Below are 24011 nucleotides of genomic sequence, written 5' to 3'. Positions count from 1 at the left end.
TTCCTCGCTGAAATGCGCTGAGGTAAAAATATGGTAAAAAAATATTATGAAATAAATTTTTAGTTCGGCCATGTTCTTCCCAGGCTCAATGGCCATGTCTGTGCCAAATATCAAGTACGTGAGCCTCTCCGTTTAGGAGTCTATCGGTAACATTACACACACACACACACACACACACACACACACACACACACACACACACACACACAAACTGTGTTTTATATATATATATATATATATATATATATATATATATATATATATATATGTATATGTATATATATGTATATGTATACATATATGCATAGTTTTGTTATTTTAATTACTGTTTTCTTTTCATTTTTCCGTTTACGGATTTATTGCCTTTGTTCCAGAATCTAGATGGAGATGTAGTGTGTAGTGTTTGTTGTCGTTTTGAATGACTGCTCTCTTGTGTACACACTAACATGTTTTTCCACAGATCTGCCCATGCAGTTAAACATGGGAATATTTGAGTACAACTGCAAGTGTGGATACCTCTTGAAGCCCGAATTCATGCGACGGCCAGACAAGCACTTTGATCCATTTACATGCAACACCATTGATGGCATCATCGCTAACACCTTTTCTGTAAAGGTAAAGCACATCAAAAAAAGACAATTTGACTTTAAAAGTGCAATATTACAAAATGCAACGACCATGGAATAATAGAACGAATTGGAAATGGTTTTGTTTTCTGATAACAAAGGATCAGAGATCCACCATTTTGACCACAGAGTAATGCATTTTTAAAATCATTTGTACAAAGAATAATACATAATTTACTAAACTTTCATATTAAACATTTACACTTTGAAAGAAAGGGTAGAAGTGGTGAGGTGAGGGATGGGGAGAATATATCGTGGGTTCATCACTGATGAGACTTTTCTTTTTGGTCTAATAGTTAGGCCTTTCAATCCATGCCATAGAGTCTATCTATTTCATTTGGCTTTGGGGGTTTGTGGGAGCAGAGGGGGTTGGGGGTTAAGGGGTGGGGGTGGAGATGAGGGGGTGTGGGTCTATTGTCCAGCACATGTAAAATTCCAAATAATTACTCCCACTAGGGAGTAATGCATTCGATCGTGTCCGTCCGTGTGTGTGTGTGTGTGTGTGTGTGTGTGTGTGTGTGTGTGTGTGTGTGCGTGCGTGCGTGCATATGAGTGTTCGTGTGTTCGTGTGTTTGTGAACAAGATATCTGGAAAAGTTCTGAACGGATTTGGATGAAAGTTGGTGGGATGATTGCCCTTGGTATAAGGAAGAATTGATTCGTTTTTGGTTAAGCGCAGGATATTATTCCTGATCCAGGAATTTTTTGAAGGATTTTTTTTACCATTGGAAGATAGGGCTCAGCAGCGGCCACCCACGGCGGGATTATTCTTATTTATCAACTGATTCTTTGCCATGATAATTTTTCTTCTTCTTTAATGGCCACAATTATCCCCACATTCCTGTGAGGGTTGTCCACAGGAAGCTTCGCCTAAGTCTTTCATTAACCAGGTGGCCAGGCCTGATATTTTACTTAGGTTAGCGCAGGAATTTATAACTTGTTCATAGTGCTGGTGATAGCTCACCTAATCTTCTTTAAGGACACCGTGGGATCTTCGCAAAGGACATGGTTTAACATCTATCTGAGGGACAGCACACACATTCATGACCCAGCCTCTGAATAACTGGGATTTCACACTGTCAATATCAAGGATCATTTTACCTGCACCACCTCCAATGTAATTCACTGTATTTCATGCACAGTTTGAATGTTTTTTGGGGGTTTTTTTTGTATACAGAGTTGAGGCTCGTGTAAGAGCTAACACATTAAACACGAAAACATGCACAGACACATAAAACATACAATAAAGAGAGCGGGACACAAGAGGAGGAGAACATGGGGGGGGGGGGGGGGGGCGAGGGGTACGGTACACGGTATAAAGCAAATTAACACTGCCAGGAATTTCAGGAAAGAAGTTGGAGATTGAAAGAGGTGGATTTGGGGTGTTTTAATGGGGGTAGAAAAGGTCAGGATTTTGGATTGGGGAAGATAGGAAATGGTGGTGAACAACTGTTTCAAAGACCTGGAGGGAGAAGTGGGATTGAAGAGAGTGTGGGAGTTTGTTCCAGATGTGGGGAAAAAGAGGAATGAAAGAGTGAAGGTGAGAAGAGAGTCTTGATTTTGGCAGTTTCACCAGAAGAGGGTTTCTGGCAAATCTTGTGCGTCCTGAAGGAATATTTGGGGGACAGAGCACAGACAGACCTGGGGGAGCTAGGCCGGAGAGGAGTCGGTATGAGACAGAAAGACCACCAACCTGCCTGTAGTGAGCGAGTGAAAGGCCCTCAGAATCGGCTTCATCACGGTAGATTCCAATGATTCTGAAAGTTTTAGATTCAACAGCATGAAGCCGAGCTAGGGGTGAGGCAGGAGCACCAGCCCAGAGGAAAGAGCACTATTCCATTGAGCTGTGGATGAAAGCTTTGTATGTGGTGAGGAGCTGAGAAGTGCCCAGAATGGATTTCGCACGACCGAGGATGACCAGTCGGCAAATGGCTTTGGAGGCCAGCTTGGAAATGTGTTTTTTCCAAGAAAGATCTTGGCAGATAGTGCGACCCAAAAGCTTGAGTGACAGAACTTCTTCGAGAGGATTGTTGAGAAAGTGGATGGGAGGGTTTTCCAGACGGTCTTTTCGGAGAGATATAGTGAGAGTGTGAGATTTGTCAGGATTGAAAGACATGTTCCACTTGTTTGACCAGTTTGTGATTTTATCCAGGTCTGCAGAGAGTGAAGAGGATGCTGCCTGCCGATCTGAGGGTTGAGATATGGAGCAGCAGAGAGTGGAGTCATCACCAAAGAGATAGAGAGGATTTTCCAGAGTCGGAGAGATTATTAATACAACAACAACAACAGGCATTTTAAGGCCATTTTCCCTGCAAGACCAGGGGTTAGCCTTGCGGTCCCCATGACAATCTTCTCCATTTTTGCCCTATTTTCTGCATCTCCCCTTGTTAATCCCCTTGCCCGCATTTCTTCTTCGACCATCTTTAGCCAAGTCTTTCTCGGTCTTCCCCGTCCTCTACTTCCTTCTACATTCATTTCCATCACTCTTGTCAACCAGTCACTTTCATCCTTCCTCAACACATGACCAAACCATCTCAAACTGTTTCTCTTCACAACATCCATCACAGGCTCTATTCCCATCTTTCGCAATTCATCATTTGTCTTCCCCTCTCTCAACGATACTCCACACATCCACCGAACCATTCGCATTTCCACCCTTTCCAGCCTTCGTTGCTGCTGTATGTTCATTACCCATGTCTCGCTCCCATAAATCATAACACTTGTCACACATGCAGCATACACCTTTCCCTTCAGCTTCAACGACACTCCCCTCCTCGTCAGCATGCCACTCAGTTCCCGAAACTTCTTCCATGCACATCTCACTCCAGCAACCGTTGCCTAGTCTGATCCACCTTCTCCATTCATCATGTCTCCGAGGTAGCAAAATGTTTTCACACCTTCCAGCTTCACGCCGTCTCCAAGATCCAACTCAACATTTCCTCCATCTGCAGGTCCCTCTGTGCACACCTTACACTTGAATGTCGCTGCCACACTGGTTAATGACCCTCTCAAACCACTACATTTTTGATGAACTCACTCAGCGCACATTGTACATTGAATGGTATTCACTCCGACACCCTTCCTGCACACAGCACACGACCACTTCCCAGTTCTTTCCACCTCACCACATGCTTTACCACTTGCCATCACCTTCGTTTTTTTCCGATATTTACCTTCATACCTTTTGTCTCCATACATTCCTTCCACTTGTTCATCTTCTCCTTCAGTCCAAAAACACTTTCTGCAATCAACACCAGATCATCTGCATACAACAACTCCCATGGTAAACCCTCCTTTATGTTCCGAGCCAGCACCTCCATCACAGCTACAAATAGTAGTGGACTTAGTACCGACCCCTGATGCACTCCCACCTTCACCTCAAACTCACCGCTGTTCCCGTCCTTCATCCTTACAGCTGTGCACGCTCTTTTGTACTTTGCCATCACTACTCTGATCAACCATTCCTCCACTCCTAACTTCCTCAATGCCCATGTCACTACTTCACGTGGAACCCTATCGAATGGTTTCTCCAGATCAACAAACCCAAGAAACAACTTCTTCCTCTTCTCCATGTACTTCTCCTGCAACTGCCTCACAATAAAAAGCGCATCTGTCGTTCCTCTTCCTGGCATAAATCCAAACTGCATTTCGTCGATCTTCACTTTCCTCCTTATCCTCCTCTCCAACACCCTTTCCAATACCTTCATTCCATGCTCCAATAACTTTATCGCTCGATACGAGCCACAGTCCAGAGGGTCACCTACCCCCTTGTATAGAGGGACGAGGGTACTCAGTTCCCAAACCACTGGAATGCAGCCTTCTTTCACCACCAGATTGCAGATCTCTGTCATTCTCTTCACACCCCAACTTCCCGCTGCCTTCAACATATCTCCCACAACTCCCTTCGGCCCTCCGGCTTTTCTACTCTTCATTGTTTTTATCACTTCCTCAACTTCCTTCTCGGTTATCTTCTCTGCCGGTCCTAAAACTGGGTTACTCTCTATGTTGCCATCCCAGTCATTCTCTGCATTCAACAGTATTTCCATATATCTCTTCCATCTTCCTTTAATTCCATCTGGGTCCACAATGATTTGTCCCACTTCATCCTTCAAGCAACTCACCCCATCACATCACACCTCTCTTTCGCTATCTGCTTTGCAATCCTGAATACCGCTCTCTGACCCTCTTCCAAATCCAAGCGTTCTCCGAACATTTTCCTTCATGCCTCCTGCGCCTTTGCTACCTCTTTATTTGCAGCCTTCTTGGCTACCTTATAACTTTCATGCTCTGCCTTTTCTGCTCCCATACCCTTCGCCTTCTGCCACTCCTTGAACTTCTTCCTCTTTTCGTCAATCTTCTTTCCAACTTCATCATCCCACCACCATGTTTCCGAGTGCCTCGGTTGTCCTTTTGTCCATCCACATACCTCACCAACGGCTCCCAACAGACTATCTTTCATTGACATCCAACCACTTTCAAGCTCAACCACATCACCCTCCACCATACTCAGCCTCTCTTTTAATGCCTCCCTCACTGTCACCTCTTTCAACCTCCACACCTTCATACTTGGTTGGTACTTCACCCGCCGAGCTCTCCTCGCACCTTTCACCCTTATGTCGCAGACAACCAAGTGGTGCTGTGAAACAGACTCCTCCCTCGGGATCACCTTTGTGTCCCGGAGGTGCCCCCTATCTCGCCTACGCACCAGCAGGTAGTCAACGGTTGTCATCAACCCACCTGACGTGTACGTAACAAGCTTATTATCCTCTTTCTGGAACTGAGTTTTACAAATCAACAAATCAGCTCCATCAGCAAACTCCAAAATCCTTTCACCTTCTCCATTTCTCACACCCTATCCATAACCCCCATGAACTCCCTCAAAATCGTCCATACTCCTTCCCACATGTCCATTTAGGTCTCCTCCAACCTCAACAACTTCCTCATCTTTCACATTTTCCATCAGCTTCTCTATTGCACACCAGAACTTGTCCTTCTCTTCATCGCTCCGACCAACCCGCGGAGCATATCCCGAGATGACGTTCACCAAGACCTTTCCAATCATCATTTTCACCATCATCAACCTATCACTCACTCTAGTCACACTCACCACACTGTCTACAAATTCCTCAGAAAACAGGACACCAACACCATTCACGCCTTCCGGGCACCCTTGCCACACAAACATGTATTTCTGTCCCTGTCTACCCTTCATCATTCTCATACCACTTCCCTTCCATCTCGTCTCCTGCACACAACATATGTCCACTCTTCTTCTGACCAATACTTCCACCACTTCTCCTGATCTCCCTGTCATTGTCCCTACATTCCATGTCCCAAACCTCAGAAACCGATCTCCACGTCGGGCATCAGACGTTTTGTCGTCATAAATGGAGTGATTTCCACCCTTGCTTCGATCGGGTTCCCCACCTTGAGTTTTAACGAGAGGGAGTGGGGTCCCCCACGGGGTACTTCAGGCTGTACCCTGCCTATATGTAGTTGTAATTGTCATGGTTCTCTTTTTGAGGCAATGTTTTTATGGCCGGATGCCCTTCCTGACGCCAACCCTTTTAGTCGCCTCTTACGACACACAGGGATACGGTGTACCTATTCTAAACCAGGATACACACCGGCAGGAGAGATTATTAATGAAGACCAGAAAAAGCATAGGGCCCAGACCACTGCCCTGAGGAACTCCAGCCTGGACAGGAAGGGGAGATGAGAGAATTCCATTCAGGGCCACACATTGACTGCGACCGGAGAGGAAGTCTGCAAGCCATGCATGGAGGTTTCCATGGATACCTTAAGAGGAGAGTTTGTTGAGCAGGGCGGGGTGCCAGACCGTATCAAAGACACGAGATAGGTCAAGGGAGACGGCTCTGATTTCCTGTTTGGCATTGAGGTCCTCCATCCATTGTTGACACAGCAGAAGCAGCATGTCCAGAGTAGACTGACCTGGTCTGAATCGAAATTGATGATCAGAGATCAAGCCATTGGAGAAGAGGAATAAACTCGACATCAGGGAAACTGGACTGTGGCTTGGAGACCGCTTTGGAGAACACCTCTAGGATGTCAGAAACAACAACGGTGATATTTGTAAACCTGTTTCTCATCACTTTAACCAAGCAGGACACACTATTCATCATATGTCTGTTTGTGTTTTGATACTCCATCATGGAAGCAATGACTCATGTAAACTCAAAGAATAGTGTTTCATCCATAAACTTGGAACATCAGTACCAAATGGCTTGAATGAATTTTTTTCTTTCTGCTCGTCTGAATGAATATATGAGTGATCGTTTTAAGGCCATTTTCCCCACTAGAGCGGGGGTTAGCCTTGCGGGCCCCATGACAATCATGGTTCCCTGTTTGAGGCAATGTGTTTTATGGCCGGATGCCCTTCCTGACGCCAACCCTTGGTCACGCTCTTACGAGCGCAGGGATACGGTGTACCTATTCTAAATCGGGGTACACACCGTGATCATTCATCCCAGCAAGCTGGTACTCAATTTGCCGAACTCGGAAGGATCACAGGCTGAGTCAACCCCCCTGGCGTTAATTCAGCGATCGATCGGGATTCGAACTCAGGATCCTAATATCCCAAGCCGGCACCCTAACTGCTAAGCTAGTCTATTCGTGTCTATTCTGGCTCATCCTTCACCCCTCTCTTATTTTGCTTTTTCAGTCCATTTCCTTCCTCATTCCTCATCTTCCACTCCCTCTTCTCTCTCATTCCCCATCTTTCTGCTTTCTCTTCCCCCTCTAAATCCCATACCACCTTCAATCCCCCTCCATCTCCCTTCACTGTGTATCCCCCTTTCTCCCTCTCGCCCCCCCCCCATCCTCCCTCTCTCTCTCCCCTCTTCTGCATTTGAAGCAATCAGAACCAGGGAAGTGGCATCAACAAATTTGAAATGTAACTGGACTGCGGAAGTGAATTCTACGCTTCCCTGATACTGATATGTCAACGACTGAAATTTCAATTGAACACAAATTTGTTCCACTCATCCTCCCTTAAAATTGCTTTTCCTGGCACCCTGCCTGCCAGCCCCATCACCTCCCCCAGTTATCAAGTGTTATCAAGTTTATGAACGTCTACTCCATTTGAACATATCTAAATCTGTGCATCCTTCTGATTTCCCCTGTTAATGAATTTGCATATGAATTTTCTGAACGTTTAACTGAACTTTTTAATTCATGCCTCATACCTGGATGCTTCCCTGATACCTGGAAAAAATGCATCTGTTTGTCTCGTTCCTAAAACCACTCCAGCCACGAAATATGATCAGCTTCGACCAATATCTATTACATTTGTGATTGTTCATGTCTTTGAGGACTTGATGGAGGATATTACAGATGTGATTGGTAATATGATAGGATGTTCTATTCATCACTATTTATAACTATGTTGAATTGTATACACAAGGGTCCCGACAAACCACGCTACTATGCAGATTTCTGTGTTGTCGGTTTTTGTAAGGCATTTGACCATATTAGTGCAGCAGATAAACACAAAAATTGTGCATTTTATGAGAAAAGCATGAAATTTTAAACATAGTTAGTGCATACCATAAGGTTTATTTTCAGATGTGGAGGGAAGTCAGATTTGACCTCTGAGAACCGTGAGAGGTCAAATCCAAAATGGCCGCCAGTCCACCAAGTCTAATGTTCAAACGCGCTTAATTTTGGAACCAAATAGTGTAGAAAAACATTATAGGTGTCATTTCCAACTAAATTGGGGATGCCCAGAGGTGAATGATGCTTTCAATGAACTCCTAGGCATGCCAAGTGAGGTCAGTGAAGGCTCAATGTTACTGCTAGACCGATTTGTGGTGCTGATGTACGATAGAACCAGTGAGAGCACGGAAGTGAATGATGCCAGGAAACAGCTCTTCACACAGAAGTGTAGAACTCTAGAGAACATTCCTCCAACCCAGGCAACACTCAAGCAGCACATCAAGCGCACTTGCTACCAGGCCAACTGTTGTAACCAGGCATTGGTCATGGATCCAGAGATGCCAGACCCACCTGACTGGGGCTGGACAAAGGAGACAACTGTGTGGCAGCCTCTTTGGACCACTCTTCCTGAAGCATCAAAATCCTGCCATGAATTGATCGACTGTGGCTGCAAGAAAGGGTGCACTGGACGCTGCAAGTGTGCCAAAGCTGCATTCAAGTGCACTGCACTGTGCTTCTGTTCTGGAGACTGTTAGATTTAGATCATTACCAATTTTCATCATTGCACTTGATTTAATGTAAGCTTTGGTGGACATACTTGGTTAACTACAGTTATTTTTTCAGAGGTTATTGCATCATTCCTTGCAGTGTAAACACTTTTTTTTTCATCATTTCTGGTCTTTGGGTGTTCTGTACCTATCCCTGTACCTGAAAAAATAAAGTTTTAAAAGTTCAAATGAACTTTTTCCAATAGCAGTTCCAACTGCAGTATCATAAAAATAGATATTTAACGTAATTAGACCTTGACCGTGACCTAAATGCATGTCCTTGAGTTCTGGCGATCTCAAAAGTATCACCAAATGAATGGGCATCCCCAATTTAGTTGGAAATGACACCTATAAGCGCGTTTGAACATTAGACCCGGTGGACTGGCGGCCATTTTGGATTTGACCTCTCACGGTCCTCAGAGGTCAAATCTGACTTCCCTCCACATCTGAAAATAAACCTTATGGTATATACTAACTATGCTAGAAATTTCATGCTTTTCTCAAAAAATGCACAATTTGTTAAAATATGAGAGCTTATCCGCTGTACTATATTAACCACCCGACTGATTGAAAAGATGATTCAACTTTGAGTGAACCATGCAATTCTGCCCACCATTTGTAGCTTGCTGTCACAGCGATGTCAAATTTCGGTTCAATGGAGCTACTTCCGATTTACTTCAAATCTCCTGTGGAGTTTGGCAGGGCACAAGACTTGGGCCGATCATCTTCCTCGTGATGGTCAATGACGCCGCAACCCTAATGCATGCATACACCAATGGAAATACGTTGAAGACCTCAGTATCGTTGAAATATTGGAAAGAACTGAGACGTTTTGCATTTAGTCGCATTTGGACTTAATGAATGGTGTAGTGACAATGACATGATGCCCAAGCCAGATAAATGTAGGGGTAATGCAGATATCATTTTTTCACAAACCACTACTACCTTTTGAACTAGTGATCAATGGTATTTCCTTTGGAAACCGTTTCATTTATGAAGCTCTTCGTTGTCATAATTCAAGCCAATCTGAAGTGCTGGTTGAGAACATGGCCAGCAATGCTTCTAGACGTTAATTTTTCTTTGTTTATATCATTTTACTCATTGTTCATTTTTTATTTTGTATTTTGCTTGTATATTATATTGTCTGTTTTTGTATTTTGCACTTTCAATTATCAGCTCTCTGCCTTTTTCGATTTATGTTTTATTGTTTAAAGGGGACCAGGGTGCCCGAAAAAGGCCAACCCCTGCTCTGCGGGGAACAATGGCCTCTAAAGGGGCTTTTGTTCTTGTACATGTGCTATTTTTTTTATTTTTTTTTATCAATTAATGTGCTAGATTTTGAATTTTTCTTGACTATCTATTAATTTAGTTATGTTAAACCTTTTGAATATCAGAGTTCTGACAGTTATTTTTGATGTATGTTGATTTATATTTATGTATTTTTATCAGTAACTAGCAGAAGTACCCGGCATTGCCGGGTGGGGGAGGGGAACGGGGGGAGGGGGAAGGGGAATGGGGGGAGGGGAGGGGAGGGGGAGGGGGGAAGGGGGAAGGGGAGGAGGAAGGGAAGGGGGAGGGGGAAAAGGAGGGGGGAGGAGAGGGGGAGGGAAGAAGGGGAAGGGGTAGGGGGGAGGCGGGAGGGGAGAGGGAAGGGAGGAAAAGGAGGGGGAGGGGAGTCGGAGGGGAAGGAGGGAAGGGGAGGGGGAAGGGGAAGGGGAGGGCCAGTCAACAATGACGTTGCAGTTCTCATGGTAGGAGAGCAGCACAACAATCGCGACATCGTCCTGCATCTTCGCAACAACAGCACGAAGTGGATTTTGGAGACTCACCGATCCTGCGACGCCCTCCAGTACCGGCGTTGCCAGGCAGGGGAAGGGAGACCCGTACATTCGCCCTCTCGCCTCAAGCTCACTCGGACAAAAGCCTCGCACAAATTACACCGTGAAGGCCCAATGGCCATGTCTATGCCACAAATCAAGTACGTGAGCGAGTCTGGCGCACTGAATTCAAAATATATAGAACGCTCATACACCGTGAAAAGTTAAGCCGCCGTGTCGCCATCTTGGTTAACGCGACTCGCATGACTCGACCAACTTGCTTCGCGGATCTCGTTTGTTTTGAACGTGTCCCAGATTTTAAAAGCCAGACAACTGTTAAAATGCCATTTTGTGCGGCAATAAACTGCTCCAATCGGTTACGGAAGGGTTGTGGAAAGACGTTTCACAGCTGTTTCAAAGACGTTTAATTCATATCGCACAAAAATCGACACAAAACGCAATCGCTTTTTGCTCTGAATTACGTGCAAACATGTGACGGAAATCACCATCGCCGAGCATCGAGTGCCAACCAAGATGGCGCCCGGTAGCTGCATCTCCAACTATGTGGTGTGAATGGCAATGGTCATTCTATATATTTTCAGTTCAATGGTCTGGCGGCGGGGATGGAACATCACGTGATCGCTCTGAGCGAATCAGCGAGCTGCTCTGGCACCGGCTGAGATTCCGTGTATAATGTTCCTCGCTGAAATGCGCTGAGGTAAATATGAATAAAAAATATGGATCTCGTCAAAGATTTTGAGGTAGGCCATGTCCTTCCCAGGCTCAATGGCCATGTCTATGCCAAATATCAAGTATGTGAGCCTCTCCGTTTAGGAGTCTATCGGTAACATTACACACACACAAACTGTGTTTTATATATATAGATTTTTTAGAAACCAAATATCCTTGGTCTTCGGACATTTGTTGTTGTTTGACAATAAAACCGAAATTATTATTATATATATTCTCATTCTATCTCACTTTTTCTATAAAAAAATCTTCTTCTTCTTCTTCTCCTTCTTTTTCTGAATTATCTTTGTTTCCTCTCCACCAACCCGTCACTCATGATGTTTCACTTGTGCAATGCGTCACACATTGCGTGCACACCTCTGTCCAATCTGCATTCTCCATTTGCAGAACGTCAGTGATAATGTAATTTAAGGAAGTCTTCTTTTACCAAACCCCACCCCACACTTCCTTTCTCTTTTGTTCCAACCAAGGGTACAATCCAAAACATCAGCTTAACTTTTAGTCACGGTGGGTCAATTACCATTTAATGTATTTTACCTCCTCTTTGTTTTAAATTTATCATTGATTTGCTGCTAGTAAGTCATTTGTGTTTTCTAGAAATTACACTAAGTTGCAATGATCTTGATTGGTACTTTTAATGTTCTACATTTTATTTGCTCAGTTGTACAGGTATATTAGGTGAGTCATTCACCAAGGAAGATGCTCAGCTGCCCTTGTGCCATGTTCTGCATTCATTTGCAATATTTGACATACATTTGCTGTTGTTTAAAACATGGAACGTAAAGTAGAAGTTTCAACTTTGGTTGCGTTTGCTGTTCATTTGCCTAATGAATTACATCATTGCACATGTCATTGTGACACCTGATTTGCAGGAAATATTAATCTCTATAATTATGGGCAACATTTCCTTACATTTGTTGTTTCACATGTTTTTTTTTCAGCTAATTTCAGGACAATTTTTGTCTGACAAAAAGGTCGGCACGTTTGTGGAAGTAGAAATGTACGGTCTGCCTGTGGACACGAAGCGGAAAATGTACAAAACTCGCACAAGCAAGGAAAACAATTCGATAAGTCCAGTGTGGGATGAGGATCCCTTTGTGTTTAAAAAGGTACGAGTACTTGAAGTTTATATATTTGTGTTCCTCAGTGATCCGTTCTAGTTGCACTCTAATTTTGTTGACTTGCATCCATTGGCTATAATTTTACACAGTTTGAATAGCTGTTTTCATTGCGAAGTTAATATCAACCATATCCACGTGTTTATTCATCCTGATGACTTCCAGCTTGCTTGAACTTCAAACATGGATATGCAGGAATTTTCTTAAACTTAAAGCTTTTAAGACTAATATGCTGATCCTTGGCCCTTATGTCATCACAAAACTACATCCTCAGATGGTGAGCCTTGACAATCACCCCATAAATGCTTTTTTGTCTCCAGTTCTTAATGTTGGTTGTACAATGGACTCGACACTCATATCCTGCACATTGCGAAAATCTCAAATCTATAATTTCCTTCCATCTTTATCATATTGCTCGAATAAGGCCGTTTTGGATCTGAGGACAACACACACACTGATCCATGCTCTCATCATGCTGTCATATCTTGAATTATTCCAATTCACAGTCAGCATGTTTGCCACTTCTCTCAAGCCCACACACCTAATGCTGAACATGTATACAGATCACATCATTTCAATCCTTAAGGCTCTTCACTGACTTCCAGTGCATCAACGCATTGGTTTCAAATTATTGTTAACTTTTAAAGCTAAAATCTATATTTCTCCTGCCTAATATTTCCCACTTAATTATATACTCAAACTTTACATACCAGCAATAATGTCTAACAGAATAGATTTCCTGGTAATCCTTCGCACAAGGATGGAAACTTTTGATGATCGTGTATTCTGTTGATATGCTTTAAAACCTTGTGGGAAAAAATTCAACGAATTCCAGACTCCTCAATTTGGGTTTTAAATTCCATCTTTTTCGTTGGTTAATGTTAATTTCACTTTTGTTTTCCAAAATCTTATCTCACGTTGGTTTCTCACGGCTTTTGCAGTGTTGTGAATTTTTACGATTACATTTCCTTGCGTTGAAGCACTTTGAGATTTTATTCCTAAATATAATGTATTTGTATGCAGCACAAGACTGTGGGGTAGCAACATTGGCTGAGGGCACAGCTGTGCCACTGATGCAGTGCCCTCTACTGGTTAGGGCAGGAATTTGTAGTGTGTTCAGGGTGCCGGCGATAGCTCACCTACTCTTGCAAAGGACATTGTGGGATATTTAACATCCTCCAACGAATGCTGATAGACAAGATGCCTGTTTAACATCCATCCGATGGACGGCACACACACATTGATGACTCTCTCGGCCTGTGATGACAGTTTATAACTGTGTCAGGATTCGAACCCAGGCTAGCCAGCTTAGTGGTGAGTGTGTGTACCTCTCGGCCATCCTGTCATACCTAAATGAAAAGCACTCTTTAAGAAACCGATTTGATTGATTAATTCATTTGGATAATGGATAGGTAGGCCAATGGGCTAACCCCTGCTCTAGCGGGGAAAATGGCTTTAAAACGATCATTCATTCATTCCTTCATTCATTCATTCATAGGTAGGCCAATGATCTAATGTTGTGTGAAAAGTTTGGATGAAACAAGATTGCCTGTTGAAAGTTTAAGGTTGTGTGAAAAGATTGGATGAAACAATATTTCCTGTTGAAAGGGTGATAAGTAGCAGTGAGGTGCTTGTCGTCGAAGCCACAATATATGGTAATTTATAGGAATGTAGTACCCTGAACCAATTCCGAATTTGTTTCCAACTCAGGAATAGACTTTTCTCAGGAGTAATCACAAACAATATGGATTTGCTGTAAATGTAAACATTAGTATTTGTAATCGTATTGAGAGAAGTTTTTTTTTGTTTTTTGTTTATTGTATACAAGATCGAGGCTCGTGAAAGAGCTAACATTAATCACAATAAGACAAACTGACACATAAAACATAAGATAAAGGGAGTGGGAGACAAGATGGGGAGAGAGAGGGAAGCACACAAGTACAACATTTGAGAGCAGGGACATCGGGAGATCTGTGGGAGGGAGAGGGCTTCTGGGGAGGAGGCACGGGAAGGGGGGGGGGGGGGGGGGAGGGTAGGAGAAGTATAAAACACATGGACACTGCTAGAACTTCCAGGAAAGAAGTCGGAATTTCAAAAAAGTGTATCTGGGGTGAATTAACGGGGGTAGAAAAGATCAAGGTTTTGGATGGGGGAAGACAAGAGATGGTGGTGAACAGCTGTTTTAAAGACCTGGAGGGAGGAGTGGGATTGAAGAGAGTGAGGGAGTTTGTTCCAGAGGCGGGATAAAAGAGGAATGAAAGAGTGAAGGTGAGCAGAGAGACTTGATTTTGGCAGTTTAACCATAAGAGGGTTGCAGGCAGATCTTGTGCGACCTGCGGGAATATTAGAGGGACAGAGCACGGACAGAGCTGGGGGAGCTAGGCCGGAGAAGAGTCTGTAGAAGACAGAAAGACCACCAACCTGCCTGTGGTGAGTGAGTATAAGGCCCTCGGAGTTTGCTTCATCGCGGGAAATTCAAATCATTCTGAAAATCATTTTGTTCATCATTTTTGTCGTAACTCACGTTCACAGTGGAGGAGTAACTTAGTTCCCTAACCATGGGCAGTTTTTCACACTTCTTTGTGCTGCTCTGACATGGTATTTTGTCTCATCAGGTGGTTCTCCCAGGTTTGGCGTCTTTGAGGATTGCTGTATTTGAAGAAGGAGGAAAGTTTATTGGCCACCGTATCTTGCCGGTTTCAGCTGTAAGGCCAGGTACTGTCTTCATAACATCTCCTTTTGACTTGCTTGGCTAACCTCTAGCTAATGTTGAGCTTTTAAAAACTATTGGTCATACCATCAGGCATAATCTATTTTGGGGAGGCCATGTCTCTAAACTTGCCTCTAGGGCAAGACTCTTCCTTGGGATTCTTCAGAGAACAATCTTTTGTTGGTCACCCCAAACTGCCACTCATTGTAACACTTGTAACAGTTCACAAGGCGTTCATCCCTTGTGCCATGAAATATGGCTTTGCACTTTAGGCTGGTGTTTCCACATCCTACTAAGGTTTTATAAGTGTTTCAGTCTCCTTGGAATTTCTTGCCAGGATTCTCACGGCTGGTTTCTGTCTGTCACTGCAGGCAAGTTGGCTGCCTCTCTCACCTCTTCTCTGGTGTTACCCATCCCACTTTTTTCTATGTTTCATCTCTCCAAGGCTGCACAACCTCGTTTCTTCTCACCCTCACCAAGTTTAAGCTTGTATCTGTCGAATGGCCTTCCTGAGTTCATCCTAGCTTATGCTTCTCATTCTTCCTTCAAAGCTTCAGCCAACCAGCACTTAATGTCTTCCATCTTTCCCAATGATCTTTAAAAAAAAAAAATGCTCACCTTGTCTTGCACTAATTTGTCACATAAGTATTGCTCATTGCTGGTGCTAAGCCTTATCTATTTTTGTATATTGTTACGGTTGTCCAGTGGAATGTTCCAAATCCCACGCCTCACCACCTTTATGATCGTGGGTCAGATAACTTCAAACCTGACGAGTCTATAAAAATAACACAGACGCTGGCTACAGCACTCACAGCTGGCTGGATATTCGTGCCCAGGGTCAGTTTACCATACGTGTAAGATGAAAAAAAGCATATGGGGAACCGTGCCTGCAGCTGTGTAGTGGCTACTAGTTGGCTGTGCGAACCAATGCTATACTACGTCGCACTGTTGTTGTCTAATGAGCTGATTGGTTGATTGAGCTAATTATTTCCAGAAACACTATCTGAGACTAAACCCGAGCGGGATAAGTCAAGACACGATATAAAAACATCCATGCACTTTATTATACACGAAGCAATGGAGTAGGAAATTGGTTAGAGGAATGTCATTTGGGAAATGCAAAAGGGAAAATGGCAGGAAAGTGCAAAAAAGGGCAAAGCAAAGCATATTCAATCATTTACAGCACGCATCCATTCTCCTTGTCCCCTACTTGATAGTTCCTGCCCTTAACACCTTCACAGTGAAATGGACCCATGCACCCGAAGAAAGAACACGGAGAGTTTGGGAAGAGGGGTAATTCAATGAGGTAGAGTGTGATAGAGGTATGTAGTGTGGAGTGCACCCGATGCACCTTTTACAACTTCGGTTGAGGCTGCAATTCCCGTGACCCAGTGGTTCGGGCTGTCCTCTCGCACTCCTCTTTCCTTGTCAGCTATGATGGTGCACCAATCGTATGGGAAGCGTTGGAACTCTGGTCGAACATGATGTTCTGCATTGCTGCGGTATCTCGTGCCGAGATGCGAGGGATGGCAGTATCTTGTGAGCAGCTTGATGGCAACCAGAGTTCATGGAAAGCGTGCCGAGGGTGTGACGTGCATCATGTATAAAAGACGCAAACAGTCTGGAAAGAAGGAGATGAAAAGAGTCAGAAAGATGGGAAGATCGTCAAGACGGAAAGTGAAGAAGCATCAATGTTGATTTAGAAAAGGTGCAGAGATTGAAAATGGAAGGTGAAGCAGAATTGAATGAAAGAACAGACAAAAGACAAAAGGCAAAAGACTAACTGAAAGACCCTCTGAAAGACTCCTGGTGCATTTTACCTTTTATTCCTTCCCCCTTCCCCACACAAGCAATCTTGCGGAACAATTGTTGCGGAACCGGGGGTCGGCGCTCCCCTTACCAAGGGGGGGTAATCCCCTTGTCTTTTACACTGGCCAATCCTCCGTTCCTGGAAATTACACGCTCCTTTGTGGGTTTGAGATTGACCAGGGTGACTGGTCAATGGGTTCCCAGATACCTTTGCCAACCTCTCCGCAAAGCAGGGATATAATTCCCAGCTCAGACCTGGACAAGATGGAGTTTGCCGAGCGGTTATCAGTCCGAAATCCGAGCCGTTAGCAATAAAACTAACCCGATCCTGAGCGTTGGCCAAATCGTGCCACGTATATCAATGGAGAAATCACTAAAGCGACCGGATGAGGGGAAACCCAAAGAATAAGAAGGAATCTCTGGGGCTCCCCAATGGGGAGTCCCCATATGCCGAGGGCTTGCCGGGGTGGATGAACCTTCCGAGATGGTGATTGGTAGTGTCTGGCCTCCCGACCCAACAACAGTGCCTGATTGGCAAAGCCTCACCATAGTGGTTTCCTTTCCCGGAAAGGGGAGGGGGCTGGAAGCCTTGGATGCACCTATCAGATTTGATGGATGATTTCTGTTCAGGTGAATTTGTTCATAGCTTTAGTGCACTCTTGCTGACTTGAAGGGATTGAGCTAACTTCGACCTAATTTCTCTGCTAAACGAAGGGGCATGTGGAGATCTTTGTGTGAGTTGTAGTGTGTTTGGTGTGAGTTGTAGAAGATCGAGTAGGTAGAGAATGTGAAAAAACACAAACTTATGTTAATTAACTCACAGCTGCGGTGAGTGCAACAACCGTTTGGAGGATGGATCCACATATTGCACCTCTGAAAGTAGGTTCACCTGAAGTTCTGTTCTCGTTTCGGGTTTCAACTAAACATTTTTCGAAGGAAGAGTTGTATCAAGACTCCAAGTTAGCTGGATATGTAGTGATTGTTGTGTACGAAACATTGTTTACTCATGCCTATTCGTGACTATGCACCATATCCCTCCATCCAATGCAGGCTTTCATCATATCTCCCTTCGAAACGAGAGCAACCAGCCACTGATGCTGCCCTCAGTGTTTGTGTTTATCGAAGTAAAGGACTATGTACCTGACGCTTATGAAGGCAAGTTTCTTCACTTTGTAAAATGTTTTTTTCTGTAATTTTTCTGCATTGTGGGTGGTATTTCATGTGAGTAATTGGCTGATAAAATAGGTCTTAGCATTTATTATTCCCTGTAGTGGGGCCTGCCTACTCTCAAATGAGCTTCATGTGCATAGTTGCCCTTTTGCTGGCACAAGTTTGGCAAGCATATCTATCTCTCTTGCAGTGTTTAAGCATGACAGGCACTTTACGTGGCAAGAAGGCAGCTCAAGCATTTTGCATCCATGTGATTTTCATACAAGTCCATGGCACAGATCCCCTGCATGCCACGTAGTGCACCAATGGTTAATTTGATGAAGTATCCCGGTATATAAATGTAGGTCCTACAGTGCACACACACTACAAGAACTGTCAGCCATCAATATCCAGGCGTTTCACTTTGTATTTTTTCTTACCCTGCGCTTGCGAAGCGAAAAGCAGGGTTAAGTAAACGGTTTCTCTGCAACTGTTGGTCCGATCGAGACGAACGTTTCACCATAGGGGCGCTTCCGCCTGTAGGTATTGGAAAAACCATCTTGGAAACCATCTTGGAAAAACTTCACACCTCTATAATCTCTGAAACCACTCCATAGAAAAAATTGAAACATGGCTCATTGTCGTCAAGTACTCCCCATGGGGAATAAGATATGTTAATGATGATCTCAACGGTGCTTTCATTATGACGTCATAATTCGACAAGCTTCATCCGATCAGTATGAAAAAAGATTTCTCTGCAACCGTTAATCCGATGGACACAATCTTTTCATGATAGGAGCGCCTCCTCCTGTAGAATTGTTTAATGATAATTATGACATCATTGGTCATGGGGTACAGGTGCCATCTTGGAAAAAACGAAAAATATTGCACCTCCATATCTCTGAAACCACTCCAAGGAAAAAAAAGAAGAAATGTGGCTCATTGTAAAGAACTTCGCATGGGGAATAATTGTTGTTAACAATGACGTGATTGGTGCCTTAATTATGACATGATAATTTGACAAGTACGCTTCGTCCGATCAGTTTGAAATTTCTTGAGCGTGATCTATGCACCAATTATATTTTAAAAATGCAAATTTATGACGTCATCGGTCATGTGGTCTGGCAGCCATATTGGATCAAAGAAAAAACCCTTTCAAAAACAGAAGAGTTCACTCACACCAAGTTGAATGCGCAGGCAGGAATGCTCGGGCAGTTGAAACTGTGTCCTAGCTCTTGGAAGAATGTATCCCTGCTCTTGGAACGTGGAAGAGCTAGGACAGAGTTTTGAATGTTAAAGTTTGATGAAAGAATGAAATACAGAAGATGGAATGATGAAAAATTAGTCTGTTGTTTCATTGTTAATGGCATCTTTGTCACCAAATAATATTTCAGCAGTATTTGCGATAAACATCTGAGTGACAATTTTATGAGTTTAGCAGTACATGCAATTTGATCATCAAAAAGGGTTTGTTTAAAAAAAAAAGGTTTGTATCAAAAAGGGATTATCTTTGTCATTTACTGTAAAAATGAGATGGGGAAGATGGGAGAAAAGATTTATTGAGTGAATAAAGTGTTTGGATATTTTCATTGGAGGAAATTTGCACTGTTCTCTTATCTCCTCCAAAGCATGGTTTGCATCCTTAGAAGTTGGAAAATTTCACGAATAATGAAGGTGCTTTTTGAATAAGGGCCTATTATTGGATATTCCCAATTGAACAGTGTGATTCATAATGTGCGTTATTTTTATACAAGACATTATCCAGGGCCTGTCCAATCCCATCAAGTATCAAAGTGAAATGGAAGAACGTGCAAGGCAGCTGGAAGCATTGACAATGGAAGAGGTGAGATGTTGAAAATAATCCTTGGATTGTCCATCACTGTCTTTTTATTTATTTTTTAAATGTCCAACACTGTGATGAGCAAAATGATGACATTTGCAGAGTGTGCACACTGGCCTTGTCCAAGGCTAGATAAAAGTATATTGGGAAGTAAATGCAGCGACTGTATATTTCCCTTGAAAATTTTTGAAATTTTTGATTCCTTATAATCCAACCAAAATAAGGCAATGTCTGTGGATCTGTATGTATGTTCCTTCTGGAATCCAAAATGGCTCGACCGACCTCCACCAAATTTTTCATTCGTGCTTGGGTTACCCTGGGTCAGGTTATGGGCATTAAATAACCCTCCCACCCCCACCTTCACTCCTGGCATCACGCATGTGGAGAGAAGACATGCAATTTTCCCCTGTACATGTGGAATAGTGCAAGTGGTTGAACCACCGACCACTACTGGTGGGAGGGGGTAGTATGGGTGGGAAAACGATGCCAATTCTGAATACACATCCAAGTGGGTATTGACAAGTTGCACAGACACATATAATCAAACTAAGTTGATCTGATCCATGTGAAAGGGTCATGATTTATTAGGTTAGAATTACTGATGTTATCACGGAAATACATCATCTTCTTAACTACAGCATCTTATAAATGAATTTTCTTATACACGAGTTTGATATTCATTGGTGACACTCCCCATAATATCGTGTTGTCATGCCTTCTGTTTCCTGGAGTCTTTTGACCATAAAACAAAACAATAGTCATGTTTTCTACTGTGGTTGAAATCCACATGGACATGAATTGGTAAGCCTGCACCCACAGTTCAAATATGACCCTGAAGTAGCTTCACAAATTCATAAAAACATGCAAACAAGTTCATAAAATTCATAAAAACAACAAGGTCACGCGCCTGCATGAAGAAACAAAAACCAGGCCACTTTTTTTCTGAAGAAAAATAAAGAATGAAGTATTATTGATGATCAAATTGAAGCAATGCCATTTGGGTGGATGTATCTTGAGGTGGTCACAGGGTCCTTAATGTCATTCGTATAGTTTAAAATTGCATTTGTGAAGTATCTCATTTAAAGAAAAGCCAATCTGAATTGGTGGGATGAAAGCATCAGCATTTTTGGTGGAAGAGGAGGATAAATCTATGGAGTTACTTGGTTATGGTCTTTGTATGGAGGAGCTTAACAAATTTGTCAAGGGTTGAATCAATCTTTGGACTTGGAATTTGGGCAATTGTGGACATTTCAAGTTCATAGGAATCCGATGGCCTTGAGAGGATTCCTTGTGGAGCCTCCACATCATGAAAGGTGGGGCATGATGTTCAGTATTTTGGGCTCTGAGCATTCCTTTAATGTCCTTTGGTACCTGGCACCATCAGTCACGATCCATGTGATGTTCATGCGCCAGTCTCCTCTTCAAATGTTAAACTAGAATGGCATTCAGTAGAGAGCATACCTCTGTCTGGTGAACAGTTTACGTTTTGTATCCCACTGTTAGGCCAGACCTGGTTTCGGACCTGAATCTAAATCTAATCGGCTTGTTCTTGTCACCTAACCAACTCGTCCACCAAGTTTATTCATAACTCGTCCACACCTTTTTTAAATATCATGTTATATATTGCTTTTCACCCGATCTCTCAATGGTGAAGAATCACTTAAAAATTAAATAATTCTTGTAGCGGAATCCATATTCAGATCTTCACCAAAATCGAAACGATAAGTCCTTTTCACAGACCCAACCTCTCCACCAAGTTTTGACCAAATACGTCCATAACTTTTTGAGATATCCTGCTATATGTCGGTTTTGGCTCAATCTCTCAATGGTGAGAATCACTTAAAAATTCTAGTAGCCAGATCCGAATCCGCATCTTCACCAAAATCTAATCATTTCGTCCTTGTCACATACACTACCGCTCTGCCAAATTTCGTCCAAATCCGTCCACAACCTTTTGTGATATCTTGTTCACAAACAGACAGACATACAGGGGTAAAAACATAACCTCCATCCACCTTTGGTGGTGGAGGTAATGATGAATGCACTCTAATCATTCTGGTAAGGAAGTAAAGGGCATTGTGCTTTATAAAGTTCTGGAGCCGAGTTTCCAATTTTAATCGCATCAAAGCTTTTAAAAATGCAACTGAAACGACTTGGCACATTAAATTTCAGCATGGGTAATCTCTGGCACATTACATCTCTTCCATCGAACATCCCTCTAACACAAGCCCTTTGGATTAATGCTTCAATGACAGTTTCTCACTTTCCGGTAAGAAGTTTCTTGAAAGTCCACTGCATATTTTGATTAAGTTATCAACCTTAATGATTGCCAATATTACTCGACCTAGTACTCTTTCTGAGATCTGATTAACCAAGTGAGAAAACTGACCAATAATAGGATTGTCTGGCTCGAGAAGGATGAAGACTGCACATTATAGAGGAGAGCCGAGTTCGATTTCCATATTTGTTGCAATTGTACAAGCAGTGCAAATTGAAGGAATGCCTTGCAGCTAAGATGTGGTGATGTATGATTAGCTGAGCTGTGGTTAAGAGTAAGTTTGATGGAGAATTCCAAAATGTTTTCTGCTACAAAGCAAGCGTGCTACCCGACTCAAGTAGTTGGAGATTGCAGAGACGATCAATGATCATTAAATAGTGAAGGTACTGAAGTCATTTTGCAAATTTCCGTTTGGCAAAAGTTGATGTGGCTTCTGCATTGAAGCAGTTACTTTCCACGTGATATTGACGAGAGGTAAAAGGACAGGTACCACAGTGCAATTCTGTTGACTGAGAGACTCAGATTTTTGAATGGAAGACCATCGCACGAATCGTGACTGATGGAGCAGGGTACTGAAGGACATTAAAGGAATGCTCAGAGCCCAAAATACCGAACTTCGTGCTCCACCTTCCATGATGTGGATGCCCCACAAGGAATTCACCTGAGCCTCTCGAGGCTATCGGATTCCCATGAACTTGAAATGTCCACAATTGCCCAAATGAAAAGTCCAAAGATTGATTGAACCCTCGACGCATTTGTTAAGCTCCTCCCTACAAAGATGACAAACCGAGAGATTGTTTTTATCTCCAGACAGATGCCCCTTCACACAAAGGCATATTGATACACAAGCTTAGACCCAGCATTGCACACAACTGGTATGATCACGCTGTGGAAGAGGAAATTGGGTATGCAGCTTCTTCCATGTGATTTTCAAAGCCTGAATACAAATCCGACTGAGCATTTAATGGAGCGTCGATCTGACCTGTCAGATGAAAGCAACCTGTCCACATCGCACCACAGGGATGGATATGGGGAAAGTTTGAACAGACTGATTAAAAAACTCGATTGCATGCCAAGCAGAAGAGAACAAAGCGCTGAAATAAACATTTCACTCATTCGCTTGGTTTTATTTTATCCCTGCCCCCTCTCCATACCAGCTACCATATTAAAGGCACGCTCATTCATGTACCATGATCTTTATACAGCATCGGTTCTGCTGGAACGGTTTCATAGCTAGAGTTACAATATTGGATGGGCCACCATTCCAATGCAGGACTCTCGACTGGGTGTGCAGGAATTTGAAACTTATTCTGGGTTTTGGCGAAACTCGCCTGTTTTTCTCGAAGGACACCTTGGCATCTTTAATGTCCACCAACCAGTGCTAGCAGATGGGAACCCAGTCCAGCATTTTACGATGCAACACTCTACATGTAAAGCACCCAGGATGACAGTTTATAGCTGCATCCAGATTCAAAACCAAGCTAGATAGCTCATAGGGGAGTACATACTTTGAGAATATCCTGCTCGCCCCTTATAAATTACAGGAGGCTACATTGTGGCCTGCTGTCCTTGTAGTTAAGAGCTTTTGAGAGCTGTTGTTTTCAAAGTACTGACTTTGTGAATGAATTTACTCATTCCAGCATATTTCTGTAACTTTTAGAAGATAATTTTGTAATCCCCTGTGTGGGCTGCA

At 43.1% G+C, this 24011-nt stretch overlaps 1 protein-coding gene across 6 annotated transcripts in view; it reads left to right on the top strand.

Moving 5' to 3' along the window:
• Window positions 1–24011, top strand: part of LOC137436847 (1-phosphatidylinositol 4,5-bisphosphate phosphodiesterase beta-1) — a 293810-nt gene that overhangs the window by 249400 nt on the left and 20399 nt on the right. For all 6 annotated transcript variants that reach the window (XM_068131011.2, XM_068131013.2, XM_078787147.1 and 3 more), the window contains 5 exons: window positions 461–615; window positions 12356–12523; window positions 15148–15247; window positions 18102–18206; window positions 19955–20043. In XM_068131011.2, the coding sequence (XP_067987112.1) occupies window positions 461–615; window positions 12356–12523; window positions 15148–15247; window positions 18102–18206; window positions 19955–20043 (617 nt within the window). The remainder of the gene's footprint in view (window positions 1–460; window positions 616–12355; window positions 12524–15147; window positions 15248–18101; window positions 18207–19954; window positions 20044–24011) is intronic.

This window comes from Myxine glutinosa, chromosome 11 (assembly GCF_964187855.1).
Source record: "Myxine glutinosa chromosome 11, kmMyxGlut1.1, whole genome shotgun sequence".
Lineage (NCBI taxonomy): Eukaryota > Metazoa > Chordata > Myxini > Myxiniformes > Myxinidae > Myxine > Myxine glutinosa.
Note: the sequence above shows the minus strand (reverse complement) of the source record. Positions and strands in the feature narration are given on the sequence as shown.